Source organism: Trichosurus vulpecula, chromosome 1 (assembly GCF_011100635.1).
Source record: "Trichosurus vulpecula isolate mTriVul1 chromosome 1, mTriVul1.pri, whole genome shotgun sequence".
Classification (NCBI taxonomy): Eukaryota; Metazoa; Chordata; class Mammalia; order Diprotodontia; family Phalangeridae; genus Trichosurus; species Trichosurus vulpecula.
This window is the reverse complement of record NC_050573.1, coordinates 204,212,711-204,232,194: the sequence shown is the minus strand read 5'-3', so window position 1 is coordinate 204,232,194 and position 19,484 is coordinate 204,212,711. Positions and strand designations below refer to the sequence as shown.

At 37.8% G+C, this 19,484-nt stretch overlaps 1 protein-coding gene across 1 annotated transcript in view; it reads left to right on the top strand.

Annotated features, from left to right (window-relative positions):
• The window catches only part of ZNF407 (zinc finger protein 407), a 558,544-nt gene extending 539,299 nt beyond the window's left edge, over positions 1-19,245 (top strand). Inside the window, exon 8 of the mRNA XM_036759309.1 lies at positions 16,635-19,245. Within this exon, the coding sequence (XP_036615204.1) occupies positions 16,635-17,995 (1,361 nt within the window). The 3' untranslated portion in view covers positions 17,996-19,245. The remainder of the gene's footprint in view (positions 1-16,634) is intronic.
• The last annotated feature ends 239 nt before the right edge of the window (positions 19,246-19,484 follow it).

Sequence of the window (19,484 nt, the reverse complement as noted above, 5' to 3'; positions counted from 1 at the left end):
TGACAAACATTTAATAAGTTTTTACTATGTGCCTGGGACTAAGCTAAGTGCTGGGGATACAAAGAAAGCAAAATACAGTTCCTGCCCTCAAGGACCTTATTTTCTAATGGTAGAAAACATGCAAATAATGTGAAATGGAAATAATCTGAGGTGAAGGCACTGAGTTGGGAGGATGGCAAAGATACATTAAAGCCTCCTGCAGGAGGTGAAATTTGAACTGAATCTTGAAGGAAGTCAGAAATCTGGAGGCTGATATAAGAAACAACTGCATTCCAATCATGGGGGCAGCCAACAAATAGCCACAGAATATCTTTGCAAGAAATGGTGAGGACGCCATTATCATGTTTGTAGAAAAGACTAGAATGGAAAGAAGACTAGAAAGATAGGAAAGATCCTGGTTATAAAGGTATTCAGATGCCAAACAAAGCACTTTATTTGATCCTTGAGGTAATAAGGAACTGCTAGAGTTTATCAACCAGAGAGTTATCACTTTGGTATCATTTTGACAACTGAGTGGAAAGTGTATTGGAGTGAGGAGTGACTTGAGGCAGGGGGACCAACATAGCAGCAATATGGTTGGATTCATGAAGAATAGCTGGGGTCTGGCCCCAGCTAGATATATGAGGCTCCCAGGGGTTAGGAGAACACAGCACTAGGTTAGAAGTTCCAAAACTGAGTGGCTTAACTCCTCCAGATTATGGTTGCCGGAGGTCTAGTTCTGAGGTACCACATTAGCAAGACAGCAAGGCAGGAAAATGGCAGGCATAAAGCATGATCATTGGTCGATGGCCCATTAGATATTGTAGTGTACAATCAAGGAATACTTTAAAGAATTGATTACAGAAATACTAAGTGTTCTCTTACAGTAGCCTCCTTTACCTTATGTTCTAATTCTGTTAGCTATTTTTGTTCTTTCATCCCCAGTCCAGATTGTTGTAGAAAACAGAAGCAGAGTAAGAGTTGAAGAGATTTGTGTTCTCTCCATCATCCTTTATCATTGTCTCATCCCCTTTAAAGAGTATTCCTATTTCTTCTTCGATCTTTCTCTAGTCCATAACATAGTTTTTAAAGCCCCTTTTATTGTCCTTAGCATTACCCACTAGCCCTAGTTCCTTCTCAGCATTTGCATTCCTGACACTGTTCTTATGGGATCTTGATACTCCTCTGTATTCATCCTCAGTTGCCTTCCTTTTCTGGCACTTGTCTGCATATGTCTTTAAAATCTAAGTAAATAATTTCTTTGTGCATCTATTTGAATGCTTATGATAGTTTCTATTCTCTCCCTCATCAGAATTTTTTTGTGTTGTCAATATTTTATACTTGAAAATAAATATCTTATCCCTATTGGAGTAGTTTACCCAATAAAATATCTAAGCCATGGGATCCTATTTAATTCTAATTTGAATTATTTGAAATTTGTTCTGTCAGAATCAAGGGTTCATGTAAGATCATGTCTAACTTTATCCTCTTTATCTTTTACAAACTCTAAGATGGAGTAGTGACTTCCTTAAATTCCCATCATTTGTATTTTGGTAATCAGTTCCTCCTTAGTTACTGGTTCCATAATATTGGTTTTCCTCATTTAGAAGAATGAAGTCATCAAAAGAAAAGTGAAGAATTTATCCTCTGTTCTACTTTTAGTCAAGAGAGAGCTCTAGCAAGGTATCTAGATAGATGAAGTCCTCCATAACTATTATTTGATGCTCCTTTGAGAAGCTTGTGGTCTGTTGCCTGAATTCCTTACATAGTCCTTCCTTCTGTTCCGGTGCTCTATAATATACTCCTACTACAATAGTGTTTCTGCTTCTTCCTCCAGTGACCTTCATCCAAATGCCTCTACCCATAGTTCCTGACTATAGTTCCTGGATTTCCTCATATGAATATGTCATCTCGATATACAGTGTTACTCTTCTAAGTTACAATGTTTATTTTAATATTCTTCCGAGAGCAAGAAATAGAAGAGAGAGGATAAAGGGAACAGCATGAGGAGGGTGGTCCAGGGGGTGGCCCACAAAAAAAAAATCCAAGTAGATCATGGAGCATAAGATCGTAGACTTAGAGCTAGAAGGGACCTTAGAGGTCATTGAGTCCAGTTGCCTCATTTTACAGATGAGGAAACTGAGGCACAGAGATAGGATTTGAACCCTGGTCTTCCTGATTTCAAGTTCAGGGCCCTGTTCACTACACCATATGAAGCACAGTGTGGATTCTGGGTAATATAGCAAGCCATGGTTTTTTTGTGTGTTTTTTTGGGTTTTGGCTTTTTTTATTGACTGACTTGCCACAGCCTCAGGATAGTGGATCTAAAGCTACGTGGCTTATCTGTCACGCGGCACAGAGCCTCAGATGAGGAACCAAGACCTTCAATAGTTAAGTGACTTGTCCAGGGTCTCAGGATTCATACCCAAGCCCTATACTCCTATCCAACATTCTTCTCATCCAAAATGGGAATAATTAACAGAGTATTTGGTGACTAAAGTATAAGATGTGAATAAAATTAAATATTTTAAGTTTTGTAACTTTCAGGAACTACTACAGTAAAGAAATCGCCTCACTTAAAACATGGTCTAATTATTTCTACAAGTTGGTAAAAGATTATCTCAAGTAGGCAATCACTGACATATGCTTACTAAGCATCCTCTTTCAGACATAATTGTTTTTCTTAGAAGAGTCCATGCTCTTTGTTTACCTATGGCTGAAAAATTAATACTGCTATTAGTTGGCTTTACTTTCCAATCAAGTGAGCATAGATCACCAAAGCACAGAATGTCTATGAAATCTGAGCCTAGTTGCCCCCAGATTTGGTATTCTTTTCTTTACTTTGTTACTTTCTTTACTTTGCTGCAAGACACTGAACTCTCTCTTTCTTTCCTCATCTTTGCGTTGACGCATAATTTAGAGAGCAAGCCAGAGCAGTGTCCATCCTACCTGTGCTGTGTTTGATTTTGCATTTTAATCAGCTCTGCTCTCCTGCCTTTCTGAAGGTAAAATCTAGCCCTCTGTTGTATATTTGCTTAAGAAAAAGTAAGTAAGGTAGCACTTCCTGTTTGAGAAAAACTTTAAACTCTTTAGTGATTTTTTTTAAAAAGTCACTGTAATTTTCTAATCTCAATTGGCAGTATAGAATTTTGCGCAGTTGAACCATACATAATAATGGTCCAAGTAGTATAACTCCATCTGACTTATTACCCTGTTTTAAAATTCATATATCAGAAGTCTGCTGCCTCATTTGATACATGGAATGCTTAGCAGCTATAATGTAATGGCCCAAAATATTATCTCTAGACACAACAGGTGCATCTGAAAACTTGCCATTTCCACCTGCATACAAGCATGTGCAAACAGAATAATTGTCCCCACCACTCCTCCACTGCATGTGCAATTACAAACGTGCTCACAAATGGGCCAGGTGTGACAGGGTCACATGTAGTGCCTTGGGATGAAAGCTTGGCTTTCTTTTAAAAAAAAAAGCGCTTTCCAAGGATTCCCCTCTAAACTTTTCCTTCCCTCTTAAAAAAGCAGGGTGCTAGGGATGGGGGGGTCCGGGGAGGGAAGGCTGATTTTGTCAGGCATCTGTGTAAAACATAGGATTGAAGTCAGGAATTCAGTAAAGGACCAAAATGTCATTGTCACCATTATCTCCTTCCAGATCCCCTGGGTATTCTTAATATCCCTCCTTTCAGAGCGCAGACTTTTACATGTTTAGAAACTGAGTCTCCAGGTAATAGTATAAAATGCTTACCCCAGAATGGTTTTAAATCATTCCAGAAAACAATGAAATATCCTAGCCTGAGTTAGGATGGTGAAATCTTATGACCATCACTATTCAGTCCTCTTTTTAAATAGACTTGAAACAGAACATTGTGGTTAATTTGATGGCACTTTGAATTGCTTTCTATCTGCTTTGCTTGATGAGGTATGGAATTATAATACCGTCCAGCTCTTGGACCTCTGGCACTTGAGAATCCGAGAAGTCCTGTCCTTGAAGCTGCCGTAGAGCACACTGATCAAAACTTAACTGCTGATGTTTTGTTCACATTTACTAGCTACATCTTGGCCCCTGGTGACCTCTGGTACTGTCTCTAAACATTTTCAATTTACAGACTCAAGTATGTTTGCTGTCTTTGGATCTCATCCTTTGAAGAGGTCAACCCTTTACAGTTTTTCCACCCATAAGAAGCTCAGCATGCCCTTATAGACATTGCCAGCTTAATAGGAAAATAGCAGTGATGAACACAGAACATATGATTCATTTTAATATTTAGAGAAGAAATTCACATTGTTTTAAGTGTACACAAGCAGCTGCTGTCATTTGGCTATGAGCAGATGTTAGACCTCCAAAAGCTTTGCTGATAATTAAAATACTAACAGTTAGTGTTTTACCCCAGCTGCAGGTTCTGTTTACTGTAAATTTGATTTTAATGGTGCCTCTGTGCAGTTACTGAATAGCAGTTTGTTTTCTACCATACATACAAAAGTATCTACAATGAAGACAAATGGCTATTTCCTCTAATTTCTTCAAGAAAGATATGAAGATACTGTAACATAAATGAAGGGGAAACGTGACTACAAAGGTGAAAAGTGATCATTTTTATAGGGTTAACTAGAAAAACTGAGGGACAAGTGTAATGTTTCTTGCTAACAGGGCATCTATAAACATATTTGAGAGAGACAAAGAGGAGCCATACCCTTTTAAGATGATTTATTTGCATATTTACATAATTTTCCATTTTTGAAAAAAATTATTCTTCCATTGTAATGTATTTGGCTGGACAGTTCTATAAGGTTGCTTTAAACTTAGATTTAGAAGAAGCTTTATGAATAGATAGAATAGGTAGTTGCCTATGTGGTATAATTTTAAGGGAAACTTCCACTGTTATAAATATCAATCTGGATCTCCTTTCCCCTATTTCTGTCCTGCCCCCCCAAAATCCAACCAAGTAACATGAATTAAATATATGTATTTTTCATTGAGTCTCTCCTCTTCACTGTTAAACTTCTATAAAGAATAATCTCTGCTTACACTTCTTCACTACCCATACATTCCTGTAACAGCAATATTGCCAGCATCTGCTGTGAGGGTATAAGACCAACAACAAGAGCACACAGAAGGGCTGCTGGCACAAGTTCTTTGATCTGCTTTTCTAAGGAAAACAATTTTAAGGGGTTTATAGTCTCATTTTTAATCAAGCATACATATATCATTCACTTAGTTCGGGGGAAAAGCCAGCACCCTGAACTTCAGAGCAAATACAAACAGAAATTACAAACAGACACAATAAAAACAGATCAACATTTCTGTCTAACCAAATCCCAGTATACATAGTTACCAGAAAAGCACCAACATCTGGGTTTTCCAAAGTGAGGAGGGGCTCTTAACAATGACTACCCAGAGTCTTGTCTGGTCAAATCACACAACACTCTTCCAGCGAGTGAGAGCCCCAGACAAAATGCTGACCTCTGAGTTTATATACCCTTCTTAGGGCCTGAAGGCTCCACACCTAATTAGCAAAAAGGTGTGGGTATGGGGCTTCACATCTAGTTAGCAAAAAGGTGTGAGCCTGGGACTTTGCACCTAGCAAGACTTAATCAAAGGTACTTGATTACTTTTGCATTCTAAAAGAGAAAACAGTAAAAAAAAATAGTCCCACCTTAATTACCATAACAATTCCTCAACCTCTTGACTTCATTCTCCCCCAGGCTACTGAAACTGTACTCTTCAGGTTTGCCCGTGACATCCTTACTGGGTTCTCTCTTTCTGACACTATTGACCATTCTCCCCTTTTTTTACACTTTCCTTCCCTCCCTTAGATTCTATTACGCTGTTTTCTAACTATGTTTGTGACAGCTTTCCTGGCTTCTTATCTTTCTTTATCTTTCCCCTCCTCCTCCTGCCGTCTTAAATATAAGTGTTCCTAAGGCTCTGCCCTGAACATTTGGCTCTTCTTTAGATTAGATTCTTACATTACGTTACATTCTTTACATTAGATTCTTTATTGGCATGCTCATCTACCTCCGGCGCTTCAATTATTATCTTTATTCAGATATGCGATTAATATATGCTTGTTGATTGATTCATAACTCCTAAATCCTAATCTTTTATTTCTACTGCGTGTAGCTCCACCTGGAATTCTGACAAATGCCTTAAACTCTGCGTGTCACAAACAGAAACCATTTTGTTTTCCCTCCAAATCTCCACCTCGCCACTTCCCTGCTTCTATTTATAGCATCAGCCCAATCACCAAGCTCTTAGCCTGAGAATCATCTTTGTTTTTCCTCTCCCACACTTTCTGTATCTAATAAATTGTAAAGTGTCATCTGTTCTGTCACCAGATCTCACATTTGTTTTGTCTCTGTTCCCATTACCACAACCATTGTTCGGAATATACCTCTTTCCTAGAGGATTGTAATAACCCTCTTAGCTGACCTCTTTGCCTCTATTATCCCCTCTCCAGTCAGTTCTTCATATAGCTGCATAAAGAATCTTTCAGTGTTCAGATCTGAACATGTTACTCTGTGCTCCAAAACCTTCAGTGGCTGCCTATTACCTATAGAATAAGTTCATTATTCTGGCATTTAAGGCCCTCTACAATGATTCCAATTTCCTTTTATTTTCAGCCTTATTTCACAATTTTTCCTTTCATGTTGTCTACTTCTGAGCCTGCACAACGTGCCATTTCCTGCCTGTGTGCATTCTTACAAGCTATTCTCTGTACCTGGAATGCACACCCTCTACATCTCTGCCTTTTATAATCTCTTTAAATCTTCCTGGATCCATACTCCCTACCACCACCACCAGGTGAAATTTTTTTTTCATTACTTTGTCTAGATCTGTCCTTTGCCCTTGTCACATTCTACCTTGTTTTATATTTATTTATGTACCTTCTGTATGGGCAGCTAGGTGATTCAGTGGATAGCGTACCTGGCCTGGCATCAAAAAGACTCCTCTTTCTGAGTTCAGATCTGGCCTCAGACATTTAATAGCTTTGTGACCCTGGGCAAGTCACTTAACCCTCTTTGCCTTAGTTTCCTCATCTGTAAAAGGAGCTGGAGAAGGAAATGGCAAACCACTCCAGTTTTTTGGTCCAGAAAACCCCAAATGGGGTCAAGAAAAGTCAGACACAACTGAATGACAACAACAAAAATCTGTCAGACTACTAGATTTTTGAGGGGCTGGGAAGGAAGTCAGAAAGGAAGGGAATAAGCATTTATTAAGCACCTACTATATGTCAAGCACTATGCTGTGAATGCCTTTTTTTTTTTTTAAACATATCTCATTTGATCCTCACAATAGCCCTGGAAGGTAGGTCTCTTGTTGTCTCTGTTTTACAATTGAGGAAATCGAGGCAGACAGAGCTTTAGTGACTTGCCTAAATTTAAGTAACAACCTAGTAAATCTCTGACATTAGATTTCAACTCAGATCTTCCCAGCTCAGAGCCTAGTATTCTATCCACTGAGAGGTATTTCGTTTTGTTTTGTTTTTTTAAATCTTTATCTGGCCAACACCTAGCCCAGGATTTAAAATGTTTAAATAGTTTTATTTTGTCTTGGATTTGCTTGAAGATTTTAAATTTTTTTTTATTCAACATTTAACAAAGCTTCCTCTAATTAAAAGCCCACCTCTCCTATTTGGTAGAGAAACATCTTAAAATTTAACACTATTTTGAGTGATCCAAGTTAGACTTTCATTGGAGACAAAAAAGATGTTGGAGACTAAAAAGGGATGGTGTCAGGGTGTGTCTGCCTCATTTGTGAAATAAAACCTGAAGTTCCCTTCATTTTGATTTGGTTTCAAAGCAGGGTAGGTTTTCTTGCACGTCAAAACTGCTGGAGTTGTTAGAGTTCCTTAATAGTTCCCTGCTAGCAAATAAACTAGGTGTTCCTTAAAAAAAATAAACCATGATAAATTGATTGGACCTTTTTATACCAGGGACCTTTCATGCCAAGATTTCAAAGCACAATTTGCAGTCTAACTTTATGATGTCATTCCTATCACCGTCCGTTAAGTAGACTAGAAGAATTTGTTATAAATATTCAATTGTAAATTCTGGCTACTGCTAAAAAATGGGCTAAAGTAGCCTACTGGCCTCCAAAGCTGCAATGAGGTGGCAAAGGGATGGAGGGGGAACCCAACCAAATCAAGATCACCTTAAAAGATATATTCTTATCTTGCTGAATGAGGATCTGTGAGCGTAGCTTCTATTACTGTTAGATCTTCATGCATGAAAATGAAAATACATATATTCCTAGTAGTCTGATTTAATACAAAATTTTTTAGTTTGTGACTCTGAAGGTAAAATATTGTCCTTTACTCTTCATCATTCTTCAGTAACCATTGAAATATGTAGGCCTATGGATACTGAGTCAGGATAAAATGAGAATCGTGGGAGAGAGTTTTGAATTGCCATCTTGAATCTGAACTTAGTTCAATTGACTATTCCATGAGACATCTTTTTACTATTATCATTGCTAATTATAATAATGTGATGTGCTATAATAATGTTAACAATGAAGGGAAAAGAAATAACATGTTCCTTAGATTGATATGCTATTTTGAGCTGATCATGCATCAATACAGGTTACATTGTTACACATGCACAGATGAACTTCAGTGAAAGCTCTATGATTTAGGATAAATGTTTTCATGAAAAAAAAAATCTTTTGCCTATTCTCATAATGTTTAATCATGTTCATATATTTGGAAGAAGGTGCCCAAACAGTTTTATGTATAATTCTTCTCTGCAGATATGTGTCATGGAGCAAATATTAGAAATGATTTTAAAATTACTGAATAATAACAAATACAGTACAGTAGCCTATGTCCATTTATATAGCATGATCTTAATTGTTTGAATGGGCTCAAATGTAGTCAATATTCTGAAATAAAGTTATGTAGTCTAATTTGTGTGGTTATATTTAACATTTAGAACAAATGACAGAAAACAATACATCTTTGTTCTGTATCAAGTAATGACTAAAAATTGTGAGTTTATGCTAATGCCCACATGTAACGTGGCTAAAGTGCAGCTTATAGTCCTCAAAAGCAGTGAAGAAAAAGGAAGTTCTGAATGACCTTTGTTCATCTAAAAATGAGAGTGAAAAGCATCGTTTACTTGTCTGAATATAGGAATGGGAGCCACGATGATTGTATCAGCTGGATATACATTCTATAATCTCAGAAAAGTTGCTCATGTAACCACTAGGTTTTAGTCTTTCTGGAAATTGGGGCTCATTATACATATTGTCTGTTACATTCTTTGAATCAGAAGAGTGCTCCCAAAATGCAGGTGTTACAATTGAGTATGTTAAACTATTTAAGTCTATGCTTAACTATGAGCTTATGTGATATGGCACACTTTACAATACCAAGTAATTATTATTGTCTAAGAAATGAATAAGTTACCAGGGCAGTTAGTGATATCGATTTGACTGGCTAAACTATTGGTAGCTGCTGTTATAAAGTTAATTTATTCCCGGTCTTTGAAATTTCTAGAAGGTTATATTTCATTGAATTTCATTTTGTCATTTTCCTACTTTCACGTGAGAAACTTATAAGATTTGGTGACATTAAAATATGGCTCTAATTTATTAGCATAATCTGCTAATATTGTTTCATTTTAATAGACATTAAGTATGATTTCTTTACTTCATTGTTAAAAATTATACCTCGAAATTGAAATTGAGAGAAATTATATGTGACTAAGAATCACGATGTCATGCGTGCTCACAGAAATTTTATGGAAAAAGAGCCATATTTTTCAAAAAATATACAATATGTAAAGCACTTTGATTATAACACTAAACCATCTCAGATTCTTAGGCTGCACATCATACCAAACGACTTTAGAAAGCAAAATACAAACGATACCTGAGGCTTCATCTAATCATCTATAAACACTTAATATAACTTCAGAAAAAGCTGAGAAATCTAAAATATAGGACTGTTAGTAGAAACAAAATCGTTTACATATAATATTAGCACAGGCTTTCCTAACACATTATGGATTTCACTCTAGGACAAGTCTCTTTAATGCCATCTTTATCTGCTACACGATGCATGAAATCTACTTTCTGTTTTAGAACTGCTAATGACCTTTGACCCCTTTAGTGGAGACACAATGTGACCTTTCTATTGTCATCGGCTTTCATTCTCTTGAAAATTCTATGAATTTTTATTACAAGTTTTTTTAAACCAAGCTGAGGCTTCAACAAATTACTTGACACAGATGAGATGAAGTTGTTGAAGTAGTGTTAGATAAGTTTTACAGCCAGCATGTGTGCTGCTGAAGAGTACAAAGCCAGTGTCCTACAATGTCATACACCAGTAACTGCTGAGCCTACTATTGGATAAATACATCATTTTATGGAACATTGATTGTTCTATAAACCCAATGGAGTATTATGCTCTATGATCAAACCATTTAGATTGTGTGTAGAGCACAGAAAATGCCATATTCAGGATGGTACTAAAAGTGCCATTTGTGTATTTTATGGATGTCATTACAGGGGAAACTTCTCTCTGTAGGCCCTGTTTACTGCAAAATTTTTTAGTCTGTAATGACATTTTTCATTCACAACGTATGCCTTCAAGAGAGGGGGCCTTTGTTTTATTTGTTTCATTCGAGTTTACTGCACAAATTCTGTACATTTTAATTAAATGTAAGCTTAACAAAAGCATAAGGTATTTATTCTGTTGGAAAAAAATGATGACAGTAACGAAAGAATAACACGCACACACACACACACACACACACACACACACACACACACACACACACACGAAGTCGCCAGGTACTAACCCCTATCTGTGGCTTCCCAAAAGCACAGCAGACAACTAAAGAGGACCATTAATAGGTTATATTTTGTGGGCTTTTTCGGGGGGGGGGGGAGGGAAGGTTAGTAATTTAACCCTTCCATCCCCTGCAAGTATGGATTTGGTATGTCTAAGTTGCAGAGAATTTCACTTTAGGGGGAAAAACTAGAATGCAAGGAGCTGATAAAGAAGACTTTGATTTTATAATGGTTTTCTGGAAAAGAGCCTTTTAACAATCCATTTTCCTGAAAAATACAGCCACCACCCAAATAATCCATGAAATAACTTCTTGATCTCAATAGAGCATAAACTATCATGCACTTTCCAATAGAGGTCAATAATCTATATTTTAAAGTCTTGATGCTCTTTGCAAGCTATAGGTTTAGAATTCATGGACTGACAGTAGATTGCATTCTAACCTCACTTGAGAATCTTTCACACAAAGCTTCATTGTGCACCTTTTGAAGTAAAGGGGGAGAAGGGGTGGGGGAGGAAGAAGCAACAATGAATTTAAACATGGCATCTGATCAGCTACTATGTGCTGTGTGAAAATGAGACTTTGTCTTTAAATAATATGGAGAGTAATGCAAATATTATGTTGAACAAGAGTCGTCCATTAAAGAATTGTCCAAGGACAGGACTTAGGTACAGTTTGAGTTTCTCATTTTCCGAACATCTGCCGTTTGGTTATTTGGACTCCAAGAAAAAAAAGAAGAAACTTGTGTCGTCTGCAATTCATATTTACTAAGAGGATCTCTGAAATCGAAGTTGATGTTCCCAGTAAATTCCTGGTCCAGTTAAAATTTAAAGTTACAGTAGAGATTCGCATTAGTTTAAATGACACTTGAACTTCTACATAGCTCAACATTAATTCATTATAGTTGAAATGGAAGAATCTTCCGTGGGTGAATCTTTTACAATCTGATTGAGGCTGTTACATTTTATAGGAGCCATTTTTCAAAGCAGTACTGACAGCACTCGAAGTTATTAAATTGCTGAATCAAAAGATGGACCTGCAGTCGCATTTATGAACTGTGATGGAATAGCTGGGTTTGCACCGAGCTGAGGTTAAGATGTTGGTGTAGTTAAGCTTCATCACACCCCTTAGTGACAGCAGTATTTACCCATGTAGTTTACTTTAATGGTCAGGAAGTGGCTTAACTCACCTCTGGATTCAAATAGATTAAGTAAGCTGCTCAGAATAGCATAATTATCAGTGCTGCCAGGGATTCACTGGATAACTCTGCACCCAAGAGACTTTCTTTCAATTGCAGAGTAAAGGCTGGAGTTGCATAGCCCTAGAAATATACCATTTATTTCAGGGATGATCCAAGAATAGGATCCCTAGCTTTTTCTTACCCAGCCCAAAAAGCTTCCTCCGTCTCTGAAAATAAGGACAGTATGGCACCATACGATTTGAAGGCTCCTTTTGTTTGTGCCCATTACTTTTATTTCCTTTTCATCAAAGCTGAATCAGACTCTAAAATGACCTAGAAAATAAGAAAGAGACAGGAACAAACTAGAATAAATTCAGTAAGGATGAGTAAAATAGAATATACATGGCAAAGGAAGGGAAGCGACAGAGTGATACAATGATGGGGGATGAAGGGAACCATTTCTTTTGAGTCAGAAGACCGGGCATTATATCTCAGCTTTGGCACTAGCTGTGTCATCCTAGACCAGTTGTTTAACCTTGCTGAGACTGTTCCTTTATCCCTAAAATGGGAGTAACACTGCTTGTCCTACCTGCCCCCACAAGGTTATTTTGAGGGAACCACTTTGTAAACCTTAAAGAGATCAGTTTGAGCTATTTGCACATCACTAATGGCAAAAAAAGAACTTGAAAGTATAGTAGGGAAAAAAAAATCTAGACATCCTAATAGATGGCAAACAGCATCAACTAGTTAATGTTTACTTTAAAAAATTTGATTTCAATTACCAAGCATTTATCTTTTCTCTTTTCCACCACCCTTTATGACAACCTCTATGACCAATATGCATAGTTGCATTGGCCACATCAAAAGAGTGTTTCTCATTCTGCATCTTAACTCTATCACCCTAGACAAGGTAATGGACAGAGCATGCTTAGACATCATTGCATGGATCCTCTGAAAGTGTTTCAGGTAGCCACAGGGATCCCTAGACCACACTTGAAGAACTTCTAGATAGCATTTAGCACAGCACTGGGAGCATTGGAAACATTCAGTAAACACTTGTTAATTGATAATAGCTAACTAACATTTATATAGCTTTCACTGTGTGTTAAGTGCTTTACAATTCTTATCTCACTTGATCCTTACAATAACCCTGGGAGGTCAGTGCTATTATTACCCCCATTTTACAGATGAGGAAACTGAGGTAAAAAATGGGTTAAGTGATTTGTCTAGGGTCACATGACTAGTTAAGTGTCTGAGGCCAAATATGAACTCAGGTTTTCTCTTTGTGACTCCAGATCTGGCCACTGTGCTACTACATAAGACCATGGGTCTTCATCATTGCTGGTAATGAAATAAAAAGAAATAGAATATTAGGAGGAAAAAAAAACACCAAATGAACAAAGATTTAGATTAGATGAAAGGCAATGAGAGTGATTATACATTAGAAGGGAACTTGTAGCATCTCCTCTCAGTGCCAAGCACAGCAAATGACAAACAGTAAGTAAGTAAATGTTTGATAACATCAAATAAATGGTTGATTGATCCTCTGGAGCAATCCTCAAAAATAAGAAATTTGCACTGGTCTAAGTAGCTGACAATAATAAATTCATATAGCATTTTATTTATATAGCACTTTAAATTTATAAAGTGCTTTATGTACATTATATGGTAAATTCCACCTAAAATGAAAGGAGAGATATAGAATAAAGCCCTGGGAAAGACTACAGATTCTAGCTCATGTTAAGGAAGGAGTCATTTTTATGTTTTACTTCCACACTTGGTGATACTGCCTACAGAGATGGAAAGATCATGGTATAACAGTGCATTTCAACAGTTTATCTCTTTGCCCACCCCACCCCACCCCCCTTAATTCAGAATCCACAATATGGAAGTGACCTTTCCTTTGGAAAAAACCTCTTCAGTTTCAACTCTTCATTTCCTTTCCCAGATATAGGGTTTTCCCAATCCCTTTGCAAGTTGAAATAAAAAATTTGGAGCCTCTATTAAAGTTTCAACTATTGAACAAGCAAAACCGGAGTATATTAAGGTTCCCATTTTGACAAGAAAAATGCTTCATATTACCAATAGGCCCAAATAAGTTTTTGCCTTCTCTAGGTTATAACCAGGGATGTAGAAGGGTTTTCTTCCCATATTTAAAAATCAATATGTTTCTGTGATATTTCTCTGACTCTGAGACATCACAGGCAACTAGAGGGCATTCCATGTCTAAACTAAGAGTCAATCAAAGGAATTAGTGGGTGTCTTTTTAGTGGGATAAGTGAGTATTAAACATTTGTGCTTACAATAAGGACAAAGATTTTTAAAAAAAAACCTTTATGCTAAAAATGGTGGAAAAAGGTAACTGTTATTGAGATATCTTGTGTAGTCCATGTAGAAATAGAAATTTTCAATGTAGATATTCTCTTAACTGGCAGTCATAAAAGGTAATGAAGACAAAACTGATGGAGAAGAACTTAAATCAGATTTACAATGAAAATGTGGGCATTGTGTCGACTTAAATGTTTGAATGCTTTAATGTAACTACAAAGATTATAGTTGAAGGTTGCATTTCATTCCACTAAGTTACAAGGAAATCATTGATCTATGTCCTATATCATTTAGGAAGATTAGTGATCTGCACAGACATGTGCCTGCATATGGATGGTAGATATTTCATATATTTACAGATATATCTGTATAAGCATCTATAGATATTCTGGCGGCTTAGTGTTGTGAAAAGAATACTAAACCAGGATTTGGAAGACTTGTGTTCAAATTACTACTCTGCTAACTTTACATCCCTGAACCTCATTTCCTTTATCTATAAGAAAATTGATCACTTCTGAAATCCCTTCCAAATCCTATCTTTGTACATTCTGTAATTTTCTTTATATTAGAAGATACTGTTGCTGAGGATTTCCTGGGCTAGAACTTCTATGAGTAGCAAATGTATGTTGAAAACAGCAATAAGTCGTCTCAAACCATTCACCTTCCACGAAGATTGAAAACAAAGATGGCTGGTCAGGGTTAGTGAATAGGCTTTTTTGGATAAAATAGCAAGGAGGTTCATGACCTCAGTATTATCCTTAGCTCCTTTCTTCTCCTTCCTGCCTTCTATCTGGGCAATTACCAACCACTTTATTGTTGGTTCTTCTTCTACATCGCTTATATTCATTCCCTTTTCTCCATTTCCATTTACAAAGCTACTTTGTCATCCCCCACTTGCACTACCATAGCCTCTTTATTGGTTTTCCTGCTTTCAGTCTCTTCTCTTTTCCAATGCATCCTCTGATCATCTGCTAAAAATAATTTTTCTAAGTCAAAGTTCTGACTATATCACTTTCCTATTCAAAAGCCTTCAAGGGCTTTACTTTGGCACTTAGAGTCCTCAACCATCTGACTTCCATCTACCTTTCTAGTCCTATTTCATACTGTTCTTTATAAGCTCTGTATCCCAACTAAACTCACCTCCTCATTGTTCCCCAAACTTGATACTCCAACCATCATGAATTCACACGGACCGTCATTCATGGAATGTTCTGTCTACTCACTCCTGCTTCTAGAATCTTTGTCTCCCTTTAAGGCTCAAATCAGCTCCTGTCTCTTCTGTGAAACTTTCCCCAATTCCCCCTAGACATTAGCCATCTTTTCCTTGTATTGCACTTATTTATGAAAGGCAGCCTGGCATCGAGGATAGGGCACTGAACGATCCCAACTCTGACACCAGCTATGTGAACTCCCTAGCACTTATCAACGGAGTCATCGCTGATGAGCTATGATACAGTTTGATGGAAGAAGAGCCTACCCTGCAAATTTCCTCTACTAACAAGATTGTAGATTCTTCACATATTTCAAAGAGCATAATATTTCTGCCCCTGTTGTATCCCCCAGTAGAATATAGGCTTCTCAAGGGCAAAGACTGTTTCCTCATTGTCCTTGTATCCGCCATTACTTTGCACAATGCCTGGCACATAGTAGGCACATAATAAAGGTACATGAAATGGAAATAAATTTATAACAAATATATTTGAATGTCATAATTTTGATGATATACGCAAATCATGCATTATCTTTCTGTACTGCACCTTCAAAAGTGACATTAATCTAAATGAACAATGTTATTTGTTATTATAACCATAATAATCATTCGCATTGACATGGCACTTTAGTATCTACAAAGCACTTCACATATCTTATTTGATCCTCATGACTACCAAGTAATTTTTTCAGGTGAAGAAACCAAAGCTTTCAGAAGGTAAGGAATTTGCCCTAGGTTACACATCTAGGAAGCAAAGATTACACCTGGGATCTCCAAGCTTTCTACTGTGTTATTTTTTAACCACACTTATCGTTTCATTCAAATCAGGAAAAAAAACCCCATAAGAAACCCCTTTTACCAATGCAGCTCTGCATCTGCTTTGCAGCTTATTATCTTATGAGTCGCCTGTGGCACTGAGAGGTTAAGGGCCAGTTTGCATCAGATGAAGGACTTGAACTCAGGTCTTCCAGACTCCAAGATCATCTCTCCGTCCATCATGCCATGCTATATCCTATCTAATAAGAGATGATTCACAATTATATTTTTGCTGTTGCTATAGATTCTTGTTTGACTTGCCAAAACCTTTTCTAAGACCATATGCTAACTGAGCATTTTCTTTCCTAGGAATTGTCTCCAAGTCCTATGAATGCCGCCTAAAGGGACAGGGAGCAACCTTTGTGGAAACAGACAGTCCTTTCACTGCAGCTGCCCTGGCAGAAGGGTCTCCAGTCAAAGAAAAGTCCCTTAGAAGCAGCAAGAGGCAAGCACAGTCAGCCGAGCAAGTACAGCAAGTCATCATTATTCAAGGCTACAATGGTGACTTTGCAATTGATGCCTCCGTGGAGGAAACTGCAGCCGCCACCCTCCAGACTTTGGCAATGGCTGGCCAAGTGGCAAGGGTGGTTCATATTACAGAAGATGGGCAGGTCATCGCCACAAGTCAAAATGGGTCCCACGTGGGCAGCGTAGTACCAGGACAGATTCTCACCGAGCAGTTAGCAGATGGCGCCACACAAGTGGTGGTTGTAGAAGGCTCGGTGGGAGGCACCGAAGTGGGAGAATCTGCTGACTCTGATGGTGCTGTGATGCAGCAAGTGATGAAGCAGGAAATCTTAGATATTGCTGAGGCTTCAGCACCTCCTTCTGACTCATCTTCTGCACTTGATGCATTGCTTTGTGCTGTCACTGAACTAGGAGAAGCAGAAAATAGGACTGGACCCCAGGAGAGAACTAGGTCTGGTCATAAAGATGTCTTGATACAGATGCCCAGTCATGAGGCATCCAGCGTTCCTGCTGAGCCTGAAACGCAAGAAATACAGATGTTTCATGAGATTCAGGAAAGTCCCTCAGACGTAGAACCTATGGAAGTAGTGACCCAGGTCATGCGCCCATCAACCATCATCGCATCTCAGGAGCGAGCACAGGTTGCCTTTAAAAAGATGGTTCAGGGAGTACTCCAATTTGCTGTCTGTGACACAGCAGCAGCAGACCAGCTGATGAAAGAGGGTGTCACTCAGGTCATTGTCAATCAGGAAGGAACCGTTCATATGGTGGCCAGGGAAGGGTCTCAGATCATAATGCAAGAAGCAGGGAGTCATGCCCTGAGCATGCAAGGAGAACACGTGGATCTGGTTGAATCTGAAGGGGAGATCTCACAAATCATTGTGACTGAAGAACTAGCCCAAGCCATGGTCCAAGACTCCAGTGGCAGCTTCACAGAAGGCACCACGCATTATATCGTCACTGAATTGCCCCAGGAGGTGCAGGATGAACCGGGTGTGTACTCCCACACTGTGATTGAGGCCACTGACTCTCAGGAGGTTTTGCAGGCTGACACTACTCTAAATGCTGAAGCCTCGGCCCCTGATGGTACAGGGGAGCAGTTAACAAGCATGGTCATTTACACACAGGGCGGCTCCCCAACTGCAGCAGTAATTCAGAGCCAAAGAGAAAGGAATGAACTTCAAGAGCTGCAGGAAGCATGAAACCCTGCATTTTGTAAGTTTGAACCACAGAGAAGTAACAGACGTGGGTAGGCACTACTTTCCTTGAACTTCACTTGTAAAGCCTTCCAAATAATGATGGCATTGCTCCATCCGGGTACCAAATATGCAGTTGCTGTGAGGTTAATGTCAGCTCCTGTGACAGGTCTCACCATCCGCTTCACAAGCTGAAGAATTCTGCCCACATTGCAGAGTGGGATTCAGAAAGTTGAACAGGCAGACTAGGTTGCGAAATGGAAAAAAAAAATCGCCAAAAAGAAATCTGATGGGTTTGTTGTTCTTTGTTTGGGTTGTACCCTTTTGTTGCAATATGGCTCCCTGATTTGATCCCCCATTTCTTGTCCACTTGTTGTTTCTAAGAAGATACTCACTTGTTTCTGACTTCTAAAAAATGTTGTTTTTTTTTTTTCCCCATTCCACTTTTTAAAATATTTTCCCTTGAGAAGGAAAACCAGAAAACTATGCCTTTTGACTTAAGACATTTCTGCTCTTATAGTCTGGCATGCTTACTATTTTTAACAACATTTTATACAATTGGTTAAAATTAGCAGCTACATTTATTATACTTTATAAACAGTAAAACTTTCATTTAGTTTCCTGAAAGTTTAGGATCACAGTGCCCCCAAATAAAGCAGGGAAGTATAAGTTGGTTCACATTTTACATATAAAGCCTCTCTCTTTGAACATGCTTACTTAATTCATTGTTGTTCATTGCAAAGATTTCCTTTTAAGCGTATGGTTAAGAAAACAGTGAACTATGTATTCAGTAAAACTAGACCTTGGTTTAGAAAGACCTGATGCCTGTAATTTTGACACCATTTCATACATAGTCTGTATATGAAATGTGCATTCTGGGAAATACTGTTCATATCAATATTTTGCCCTTTTAAAAATGGTTCTTCATATAAATATCATTTTGCAGGGTTTTTGTGAGTGACTTTGAAATGTTGGGCTTTTATGAAAATTCTGACATTGACATTGCAAGTAGAAAAAAATGACCTTGTAATCTATTGTTTTGAACCAGAATGCCACTTATTTGTGTTTAGATGTGGACTTACAGCAACTGTTCAATGCAAGTTCATGTTCACATAATTTGTTCTTGATTTAATTGCTTTTATTTCTTTAAAAAAAAAAATTGTAAAATAGCTCCTCCTCCTCAATGCTAAGGTTGTTTTAAGGTTTGTTTTGGTTTTGATTTGTTTGGGTTTTCTTTAAAATAAAATGATAGCATTAAAAGAGAAACAATATGATGTTTCATTTTAAGAAGTCAACAGAATGGGCACTCAGTTGGAAAAACCCAGAAATCTATTCCTTATGTCCGAATGTCACTGCTTGCTTTTCTGTCCTCATGCTTTCTTGATACGGAGATGATGACAAAGCATGCTAATTTCTAAAATGCATATCTCTCATGCTTGACATTTTTTTCAGCATTTGGATTGTGATCCAGGCAGGCTTCCATGATAACATTACT